Raw genomic sequence first — 10,666 nt, 5'->3', positions numbered from 1 at the left:
TCTCTCTCTCTCTCTCTCTCTCTCTCTTTTTCTTAATTTTAAAGAAGATGGAGGTGGTGGGGAAGAAGGTGGAGATGGTGGAGAAGAAGTTGGAAGTGGTGGGGTTGGAGAAAGAAGTGGAGATGGTGGGAGTGGTGGGTCATTACAGATCCTCACGACGAGCCATAGCAAGCAAAGCAAAGGGTTTCCTGCAAATAGTAATTGAATAAGATGAGCCAACAGATACTAACAATCATCAGTGGGTGCCAAAAGAAGCAAACAAGTGCAGATCTAACATCATCATGTTCTACTAATGCATGGTAACTGTCAAAATATAGATACTAAGCAAAGCGAAACACGTAGAATCCAACGGGGTTCGATCTTAGTTTTCGATAGAATAAAATCCACAAAGAGCAAGGAGGCGAATCAAATAAGGATTCACTACGGCTGGGAAGTTTTCTCTGCGTACCTGACTGATTCCGAGTGCCGCTCAGGAGTGAACAAGTGTAGCAGAGGAGGATGATGAGCACGTCCCCTTAGGTTTATATTTATAAACAAATCATCCACCCTAATCTAAACGGGCCGCATCCTTCTCCTTTGGGCTTTTTTCTGGGCCCAATGCAACTTTAGTTCATGGCCCGTTCTAAATGTTTTATATTTATTTTGTTTCAGTCGATAACACACGCACGCAGTATGATTATAATTGGAGAATACTTTTCTACTTCTTGTTAATTAATTTTTCTCTGAATAATCAAATAACTCATTTTATAATGTGTTTACTATGTATTTTCCTTCATTGTTGAAGTAATATTTGGTTTATGCCCCATTAATAAACAGCAAAAGATAAAACTATTTTGGGCAGAGTCTAATTGGACAGACCGAGAATGCAATACACCGAGCTGCTTTTGCCAACCTGAACCTTTCGCTCTCTGTCAGCACTCTTTCTATCACTTTTATGATATTTGCATCCTGAACCAACCACAAAAAACATCGTTCAAGAGCTTTCTTCACATAAATGTCTACCAGTTATTATCTATACAAGTTTTTGCTTCTTAGTATCAAGAACGCGACTAGTTCATTACTAACCTTTCTTGGCTGTTGAATAGTAGGCCTGACGTTAGCAACATCTCCAACCACTATTATATTGTTAGTGTTTCCTCGATCATCCCTTTCCGTTGGTGAAGTTGTTGAATGCCTCCAATCACCGTTGATTATATACTTGTAATAGTATCTGCCACATCATCAACGATCACCAAAGTTATAAACTAGAACACCGTCGTGTTTCCTCGAAACCAACATGCTGGAAGATTATGGAACGTTTCTTGAGAATAAGCACAAATGGTATAAAATCAAAGAAGTTTAGACTTTACTTTCCCTGTGAAAGCCTAACTTCTGTTTCAAAACGTGGACCGCCCTTGTGCGTTGCCTTTATCGGTTCTTTCCAATTTCCAGTGAAATCTCCAACCAACAATACATCCTCCCCCTGTCACAGAGCAAACCGAGGTGCAACTTAAACCATATAGACCACTCGAGTTGTTGTTAAACCTTACAGATCAAGACGAGGTTACTGCACCAACAAATTATAAAAGCGTGTGAAGCAATAGTCACCTCATGTCCATTCCACACAAAGGTCACAGCGTGTGTTGGAGGTTCATCATGTTTGCCATCGTCCACCATTGCAATTAGATCCCATGTTGCCCAAGCAATTGCAGGTCTGTGATAAAAATAAATATCAGTTAATGAGTGGTTTGGTCTGTAGGCTAATGAATGATCAAGAATAAACGAACACCTGTCAGGTTTGCAAGCGTGCAATCCTGTAACGAAACTATAAGCAGCATGAAGAGAGGTATCTGTCATCCAGTGTAGATAAGCAATCACACAAGCTGACGACCGGTCAAAACCAGTGGTACAAGTTACAAACACACGATGGTTCTTTTTAAGTAATCGTAGTAAAAGCCCAACACAAAGTGGTAGTTTCTTCCTCAGATCAAAGGAATCTGCATCCCTGGGCACCAAACCAAAAGATCAAGACTATTAATTATCATTCTTGTTCACACCTGAGTAGAGCACTAAGAAAAGAAAACACACATGAGAATCCTCAATGAAATATGAATTTTCATACTTAATAGGATAGTTGATCATTAAGATTTCAGATTTCTGGCATGCATCGTTGATTTTATTTGAATCAATTCCCCAGTTTTGAGCTTCAGTTCCACCTTGGAAGTTCAGTATAGCAGTAATTCCCTAAAGCAGAAAAAGCTTTACCAATCAAAACAAAATATTTTTCAATACCATAGAAATCAAATTTCTCAACTTTTATGAAGAAGTACTCACTGCGTCAGACAAATTTTCTACATCATCTTCTGTTTGTATACATGAGCCAACATATATCTGCTCTGTAATCTGCAAAATGGTGCCAACAAGCGAAGAATGAACAAAAAAAAAGGGAAAGAATATGAACTAGAAAACTAAATTTTACAGACCTTACTGTAACGCATTCCAAGAGTATGGTTATAATGAAGCTCTCCTTTGGATCGGTCAAGGGCTTTGATGTATTCCTCTAGAGGGAAATTACCATAACCCCACTCCCCATCTCCAGGGTCTTGTTCTGAAAAGACGCAGACAATTGGACTGATAGGTGGAGAAAGAATGTTCTTGTGCGTCCCTCCTGACTGAAAGGAATTGCTATTTTTGGTCAAAAGTTTCCATCCATGGGGAGTGAAGAATTTGGAGGAAAAAGCAGCATAACCAGAGTTGCCACTTCCCTGGGATGCTGCTCTGAGATTGGATGATAAAAGATTCTGGTTCCAAGTAACAAAGGAGACGCGTCCTCTGTTATAGAGCAAATCAAGGTCGCTCAGGTGAACAAGGTACTGAATAGGAAACGGGGAGAATGGTCTTTCAAGAACAAGGCTGAAGGATCCACTTCTCTCTACCAGCATCTTCCTAAAAAAAAAAAAAAAAAAAAAAAAAAAAAACTCGAATAAGTACTAACAAACTTCATAAAGCATTCAGAAGCCACAGGGCGTTAAAGCTCTTACTCGGTATCACCAAAATCATTGATTTCGACAAGAGAACCACCCGAAGAAGAGTCGCTAGCCTTCTTAAGAGTATCTCCAACCATAATGATTCTCGCCTTCTCCGCATTACTCTACACAAAAACTCAATTTCACTCTTCATAACAATGCAAAGAGTGAGAGAGAGTCCTTATTCATAATTGAATTACCCCTTTTTTGATGGCGTGGACGAAGATCTTGCCATCTGCTGACAACGCGAAGCGAATCCCGAGAGGCTTCTCGAGCGTGACCATATACTCGTTCAAATTCATCTTGAACGTAGACGAAGACGACATCGCAACAACCTTGAGAACGAGTCTTCGCCTGCTGAACCCGACCTTTCCTCTCCCGCCGTATACGCGGCCGTTCCCGTTCCCGGATCCGATCAAAAGCGACGGAGAAGATCGTTCGAGAGCTCCGAAACCGGAGATTTGTTGAAGAAGCGCCATGATCGATCAGAGAATGTGGACGGAGGGAGCTACGATGGAACTTCGAGACTGTGAGCAGAAAACGAGGCGGCAGATGAACAAGAGGGGGTAAGGAACAAGTGATCCACGTGGATTCACATGGGTCCCGCTTCCTCGTGGAAGTGTCTACCTTTCCTTTTTGCTTACAACGTGACACGTGTACTCGACTTTTAGTGCAGATAAATATCTAATCCCAATTTGGACTTTGAAGTTCAGTTCAGTTCACTAGAGAGAGTTACATGGCTACGACATCAGTATAAAAAGTAAATAACGATGTAACTGATATTACTTTTGTAGAATTATACTAATTGATTTTATTTTCTTATCTCCAAAATGGTGAACTCTTCTTTGATCTTATACAGATCATGTGCTTTTGTGCACAAAACATCCAAATTCATGATTTGAATAAATTAGTATTCCAGTTTCCTATATATATTTTATTCCGTTTGGTTTAAGATCAGTCAGGTTCTAGTTTGAGCTCTTGATGAGTCTCGTAATCAACTAGAAGGACCTACTATTTGTGGCTTAACTTGCTAATAATGTCTAGTGATTTTTTTTGTCTAAACCAAAGAACTTAGCAAATTCATCATAATCATTCATTTAAATTCCATTATATTTGTAATATAGTTAAAGCAATTGGTGGTGGTGGTGGTCATCATTAAACAACTGGACGGGCCATAGATCTTCAACGCTCCAGTAACTGTCGTTAGACTGTTCCATCACATTATATGATGTTGTCATCGTCTCTGTGGATTTTAAACTCTCAGCCATATGGAAAGCTTTGCTGGAGCTGCTGCCTTGGTCCGTTGTTGTCATCACCGAGCTCTGTGAACTTCCCAAGCAGTGACGAGTATTCATAGTTTCCGACGACGACAATTTCATGTGTCTCTGAATCTTTGTCCTCCAGAAATTCTTTATCTCGTTGTCCGTTCTCCCCGGTAGATGTTTCGCAATCTTCGACCACCTATATTCATTTAAGACCCGTAAGTTTTCTAATCAAACTAATTAATTACTTACGTACGCATGTCATGTAACATACCACTAACTATACCTGTTTCCAAGCTTAGCCTGAAGTTGAATGATCAAAAGCTGTTCTTCTGCTGTTATGTTCCCTCGCCGCACATCTGGTCTGAGATAGTTCAGCCACCGGAGCCGACAACTCTTTCCCGTACGTTTTAGACCTTAATTATTATATACATACATGATATATAATTTATCATCAGAACATAACCAATTAAACAACACGTGGGTGTGTATTTCATTATTCGCAATTATATCAGCCTACTTCTAATCACTTTACAAACTTTTTAAAAACAAAACATAAATTTCATATTGTAAAGAAAATAAAGTATGTATATGTTTTTGGTTTACCAGAGGCTTTGGCGACAGAGTTCCAAAGACCTTCACCATGATTAAGTATGTAATTAAAGAGGATCAAATCTTCTTCCATAGTCCATGGCCCTTTCCTCACTGTTCCTTCTTCTTCTTCTTTTTGAGATGTTATTCTCTCTTTCCCTGATCTCCCTGTCTTCTTCATTTTTTCTTTCTTCTGATCAGTTCTTTTTATTTTTCTTTTGCTTGTATATATGCATGTGTGTTTATTTCTGTCAAGATTGATCAACAACTGTTTTCTTTTATAGGGTTGTTGTGGCTTGTGACCATGGTAGCAGAATACATATATGTGAAAACATATGTATACAATAAAAATTAATGAAAATATGTAATATTTGATTACAAAGCTTAAAATAATAACTTGCCTAAGATTATATTACTTATATATTAAATTAAAAAGTAATGAAATCTCGGCGTGATTAGTTCACGTCCACACAAATCGTAGAAAGTGAGAAGGAAGAAAGTACAATATTAAATCAAAGCAAAGCTTGACAGAAACATGACACATATCTTAATATATGTTGAATAACGACTATTCCCAACCCTATATATATTTATACTAGTCAATATTAATTTAGTATTCAAAACCAGTGAAGGTCTTTTCTTAAATTGAACTCGTTCAACACATTTTTTAACCATACGTAGATGACCATTTCTTAAATGTATTTTATTTGATCCACACTTTTTTTCTTTTCATGTATATGAATTAGATTTTACATTTTATAATAAGATATTAAAAAAAAAAAGATGGAAAGAAAGAAAGAAAATAGATTGGAAGTTGTAATAGCCTTTGCTTTTGGCCAATTAATTGTGATGGGTTTGCTGTAATTCATATGCCAAATTTAGTAAGTGAAGTTTTGTGGCTGAAAGGTTTAATGATGTGTCAGCTCACAATTCAATTAAATTATTGTAAGAGACTAAGAGAAAATAAAATTCGATCATCAAATTGTTTTTCAAGATCGACCAGTAATATAGCCAAACTTTCGTTTATTTTCCCAGACAAATATTAACTACAATAAAATTGTACTGAAATTTATTTAAAAACTTAGTAGTATTCATTTAAATGTAATTCGGAAGCTATCATATTTAATTTAATGATTTTTATGATACTAGTAGGTGTTTTTTTGGTTAATGATTAATGTATTTAAGATAAAAAAAAAAGTTTATCACGTAACAATTAATGGAAAATATTGATAGGGGAAAATAAACCATGTGTGAGCATGTAGTGAGCTTTGAATTAAGATTTTAGGAGTTCATGATTCGTTTAGTTATAAAAGGAAAACTAATTTGTAACCACAAAAACTAGAGTTCATTTAGAGATTAATAGGCTGTCACCAATTATATTATCATCAAAGTACACAAGACATGTATTTTCCTCTAAGCCATTGGACTCACCAAACTTCCTTTCCAAAGTTTTCTTCTTTTGATTGGGAAAATCAATATTAGAATTATAAAATATCACTTTTGAAAATGAATACACATAAGAAGTTCATCATTAAATTTCCTTTTTACTTAAATACAATACTACGGACCACTGTTTTCAGATGCATAGGGCATAAATCCTAACGTTATGTGAAATGACATGATCATCGATATTCAAAATAACATCGGTAAAAGAAGCAAATACTCAACAACAAAAATACAGTAATATTTTTTTGTAGATTTTGTAATGGGCTAAAGGTCCAAGCCTCAGGTACTACGGTTGTTTCGGCTAATAAATTCATGGATTTTCGCTGACTTGGGAGGTTTTATCTAGCCTGATGTGCTCTGTTTTACATGGAAAGCTCTCATATTGATTTTAACAAACATAATAAGGAAATATGAAGTGATTATCATGTGTAAGTTATAAAGTTTTGCCTATCAAAACAACAATCTTTGAGATTATAAAGAAGTACAAAAAAGCTACATAAAGAAAGCAAGCATTTTTAGTTTTTTAATGGGGCTTAGAGTGTCTTGCTTTTCACGTACGTTCTTCACCGGCCAAAAATATATATGTAAGAATGTCAAATGTAGAAATACTCGAAACACATTTTTCCTTTCTTCTTCAATCGGGGAGAAGGAGCTTGTTCTTGTATCCTCTTCCCTTATCGGTGTTTCATCATGGCTTCATGGAAGCTGCGAGGAGGAGATCCAGTAGAAGACGGTGGTGGAACTCTGTTGAATCTCTCCGGGCTACGACTCCTTTCACGCTCTCTTCCCCATCCATTGCTGCTTCTATTTCCCATTCCACTAATTATTATTAAAACACATATTCACAATCATATTTTCTTCCATTAACAGACAAAATAGAAGTTCATATGTTTTATAATTTACCTGTCACGTGAACCAAAGCCACCTCTGCCACCATAACCTGAGTCGCTACCTCTGCCACCATAACCAGAGCCGCCACCTCTGCCACCATAACCAGAGCCGCCACCTCGGCCTCCGGAAGGTGGACCCCAACGGCTGAACTTGTTCATTCCACCGCCACCACGTGCAGCCATATCGCGGATCTGAGGAGGAACTCGCTGGTTTGCTCCTTCCAAGATCTTGATTAGATCCGAAGCATGTTTCGAGTCTTGATCGCCAAAGAATGTGAATGCCTGACCAGTCGCTCCAGCTCTTCCTGTTCTTCCGATTCTATGCACATAGTCTTCCACTCCATTGGGGAAATCATAGTTTATGACCGCCCTGTCATTCCAACAATATTGTGTTTCAACATAAATGTTTTTATAAGGGTTCGACTTTGGATAAATTTTTATAACATACCTGATGTCCTTAACGTCCAGCCCGCGAGCAGCAACATCAGTTGCAACAAGAACCGGAGTCCTGCCACTGCGGAACTGATTCAGAACATTGTCTCTCTCAGGCTGTGACTTGTCTCCATGTATGGCAGCAGCTCCAAATTGGCGGGTCAGATTGCGAGTTAGCTGGTCGCACATCCTTTTGGTTGAGCAGAATATTATCACCTTCGAGCCTGGTTCCTGAGACCTCAATATCTGCTCTAACCTCCTCTGTTTCTCCATTGGTGCTACCACTTCAATGTGCTGTGTCCAGAATAAAAAAGCAGAACAATCAGATTGATTTGTTTTGCTGAAATGGTTAGCAGAAACAAGACCATGGTGGCAATGGAATCAAGTCAGAGCCATTACCTGTGTGATCGACTTGTTAGCCACAAGCTCGTCGACGTTACCAATGTTGACCTGAGCAGGGTTAACAAGCAAGTCCGCTGCAATCTTCCTGACTCCCTTTGGCCATGTAGCTGTGTACATAAGAGTTTGGCGCTTAGTAGGAATCTCTTTCACAATCTTCCTTATTTGCGGTTCGAAACCCATGTCCAACATTCTATCTGCCTCATCTAGCACAAGATAAGATACTTGACGCAGACTAATTCTCCTCATCTCAAGGATGTCATTCAACCGTCCCGGAGTTGCAACCACTATATCAGCTCCTCTTTCCAAATCCCTTAGCTGGGGACCCTTCGGTGCACCACCATACAAGCACTGAAACAAAGATAACAAAGACAATGGATACATTAGAAGGATACCAGACAAGTTAGCATGTTGACACTTTACAAAAACCAGAGATCTCTACTTACTGTGCACGAAATTCTTGACGACCTCCCAAATTTAACAGCTTCGTCTTGGATTTGTGTGGCAAGCTCCCTGGTTGGAGACAGTACCAAGATTGTTGGGCCCATTCGCGAATCATTCCGGACGCGTTGAAGATGCATAAATCCAGGAAGTAAGTAACCCAAAGTTTTTCCCGAGCCAGTTTTAGCAATGGCAACTATGTCCCTACCTTGCATCGCAATTGGCCACGACTGAGCTTGAATTGGAGTTGGAGCAGAGAAACCTGCATTGAGTACCTAAGATAGCAGGAAACCAGGAGGTCCTATGAGAAGGGGAGAGCACTAAGTTTCTTTTTTGGCTTATGGAGTGATGACTCATGTCAGAAGAAGCACCATCCCCCATTTGCAGGCGGCAAAAGATTACAAATGAAACCTGCAGTAGGAGGGCGCCTCTTCTTCAGTCTGGACCCGGTGGTGAAATGAAACATCACAACACCATTAACAGGCCCGACCACGAGCTTGGATGATTTCGAAAGCCCTTCCCAAAAAATTTGGTCCCACTCCAAATATTTTGCGAGGACCTCAGAGAAGTAGTAGTACAGTGTACGACATAAGCTCCTCCCAGGAGCAAACATCGCACCTGGTGAAAACAAAAGAAAAGAGAGAAAACGGGTGCATATGGCAAAACAAAAGAAAAGAGAGAAAACGGGTGCATATGGCATAGTATATAACTTTTGATCTAAATGTTAAACCTAAGGTGATGAAATACGTCTAATATGGGGAAAACCAAGATAGCTCAATACATTCGGAAAAACTCTACACAGATTCGGCTTATTGGTAGGTAGGACATGGATAACTAAGTACACTAGGTCTGAGGGTTCATTAGTGATTTTCAATATGGTACAAAATTAAATTCTTACCTCGCGCAGAAGCTCAGGAGGAAAACCAGTAGTTTCAAAGGACATTAGAGGTGGTGGTACTTGGCCCCCCTGAAGAAAAAGGAAAAGAGAAACTGTCAGTTATTGCTTTAGTAATTCAATCAAAACGACACATGAAGATACTTACACTGACGGTAATTTCATGACGGCGGCAATAGGCCTCCGGAGAAATATCATTAACTGGAGCTGACGAAGGAGGATGAGAGTTCCCAAGTCCATTGGCAGCCCCATTCAAATACGGCGCTCCACTCCTGTCATCAATCTGTAACAAAAAAAATCAAATTCCATGAGCCAAAAAAAAAATCATTTATTTTATAACAACAAGGATCCAGCAGATAAAGATAGAGAAAGAGCAAATTGGTAATAAAAACAAGAAAGTATAAAATGGTCTCAATACTACCTCACTAAACCTCGAGCGCCTAGGCCCACCGTCACTGGTGGCTCTAGAGTACTTATCATCACCACCCTTGGCAGGAGCATAGCTACTACCATTTGGTACGGCAGAGGCTTGAGGAACCTGAACGGAGGAGGAGTTGGAAGGAGGTTGAGGTCGCTCGTATTGAGTAACGTTGGTCTCGGGATTCCAAAAGTACAAGTATCCAGTTCGATCATCAACAAGGCCCTTCCACGGCTTGGGAAGAGAATGATCCTCGGGCGCATAACGGACTGCGGAAGGAGCGGTTGCAGCCATAGCAAGCAAATCAACAGTTTTCTGCAAAGGAGATACAAAGATCATCTTCTTCTACTAATACATCATTAAATAACTATCCAAATTGATAAGATCCACCACAGATCTAGATCTGAGTTTAATCACGAATTAACCGACAGAGAGCAAGGAGGCGAATCAAATCAGGATTCACGACGGCGGGGAAGTTTAATCTACGGAAGAAGAAGACGTACCTGATTTCAAGTGCCGCGATGGAGGAAACGAATGTGGAATCGGTCAGATTCTCTGAACTGGAGAGGTTTGAGATTCTTTCTTTCCCCTTTCTCTCTCTCTCTATAAAATCTACGCCACAAAAGAAGAAGGAAGAACGCGTAGAGAAGAGAGAGAATAAAAGTGGAGGAGGATGACCACGTCCCGTTCGTTAGGTTTTATTATAAACCAACCAACCATCCACCATCTAAACGAGCCGCCTCCTTCTTCTTTGGGCCTTTTTGGGCCCTATACACTTTATTTCATGGCCCGTTCTTTAATTTCTTACTTTATCTTGATTTATATTTGTTTTGTTTCAATAAATAACCCACAGGTATAGATTTCTAACTCTTGCTAATTAGTTATTT

At 39.2% G+C, this 10,666-nt stretch overlaps 4 protein-coding genes across 5 annotated transcripts in view; all 4 read right to left on the bottom strand.

Moving 5' to 3' along the window:
* LOC106331876 (uncharacterized protein Mb2253c-like) overlaps window positions 1–527 on the bottom strand; it is a 6,510-nt gene extending 5,983 nt beyond the window's left edge. The window contains exons 1-2 of the mRNA XM_013770308.1: window positions 449–527; window positions 152–188 (exon numbers count right to left, since the gene is read on the bottom strand). Of these exons, the coding sequence (XP_013625762.1) occupies window positions 152–166 (15 nt within the window). The 5' untranslated portion in view covers window positions 167–188; window positions 449–527. The remainder of the gene's footprint in view (window positions 1–151; window positions 189–448) is intronic.
* Window positions 528–707: 180 nt separating this feature from the next.
* On the bottom strand, window positions 708–3,701 carry LOC106328606 (phosphoglucan phosphatase LSF1, chloroplastic). Its single transcript, XM_013767082.1, has 10 exons — window positions 3,206–3,701; window positions 3,021–3,130; window positions 2,463–2,925; window positions 2,314–2,382; window positions 2,102–2,223; window positions 1,769–1,984; window positions 1,588–1,693; window positions 1,350–1,462; window positions 1,066–1,210; window positions 708–948 (listed from the first exon to the last, which is right to left on the bottom strand). The coding sequence occupies exons 1-10, from the start codon at window positions 3,482–3,484 to the stop codon at window positions 829–831; spliced, it is 1,743 nt and encodes a 580-aa protein (XP_013622536.1). The 5' UTR covers window positions 3,485–3,701; the 3' UTR covers window positions 708–828.
* Window positions 3,702–4,046: 345 nt separating this feature from the next.
* Window positions 4,047–5,329, bottom strand: LOC106333148 (transcription factor MYB57-like). Its single transcript, XM_013771623.1, has 3 exons — window positions 4,874–5,329; window positions 4,554–4,683; window positions 4,047–4,466 (listed from the first exon to the last, which is right to left on the bottom strand). Exons 1-3 carry the CDS (start codon window positions 5,037–5,039, stop codon window positions 4,130–4,132), a joined length of 633 nt encoding a protein of 210 aa, XP_013627077.1. The 5' UTR covers window positions 5,040–5,329; the 3' UTR covers window positions 4,047–4,129.
* A 1,394-nt stretch (window positions 5,330–6,723) lies between these two features.
* LOC106334920 (DEAD-box ATP-dependent RNA helicase 14) lies at window positions 6,724–10,454 on the bottom strand. 2 transcript variants are annotated; one of them, XM_013773310.1, is made up of 9 exons: window positions 10,283–10,454; window positions 9,783–10,094; window positions 9,510–9,644; window positions 9,365–9,433; window positions 8,472–8,741; window positions 8,026–8,376; window positions 7,643–7,920; window positions 7,208–7,564; window positions 6,724–7,123 (listed from the first exon to the last, which is right to left on the bottom strand). In XM_013773310.1, the coding sequence occupies exons 2-9, from the start codon at window positions 10,071–10,073 to the stop codon at window positions 6,979–6,981; spliced, it is 1,896 nt and encodes a 631-aa protein (XP_013628764.1). In that variant the 5' UTR covers window positions 10,074–10,094; window positions 10,283–10,454; the 3' UTR covers window positions 6,724–6,978. The 2 variants fall into 2 exon arrangements, with proteins under 2 accessions (XP_013628764.1, XP_013628765.1); XM_013773311.1 differs by having other exon boundaries at window positions 6,724–7,108.
* Between the last annotated feature and the right edge of the window lie 212 nt (window positions 10,455–10,666).

Source organism: Brassica oleracea, chromosome C3 (genome assembly GCF_000695525.1).
Source record: "Brassica oleracea var. oleracea cultivar TO1000 chromosome C3, BOL, whole genome shotgun sequence".
Lineage (NCBI taxonomy): Eukaryota > Viridiplantae > Streptophyta > Magnoliopsida > Brassicales > Brassicaceae > Brassica > Brassica oleracea.
This window is presented reverse-complemented; position numbering and strand designations above follow the sequence as displayed.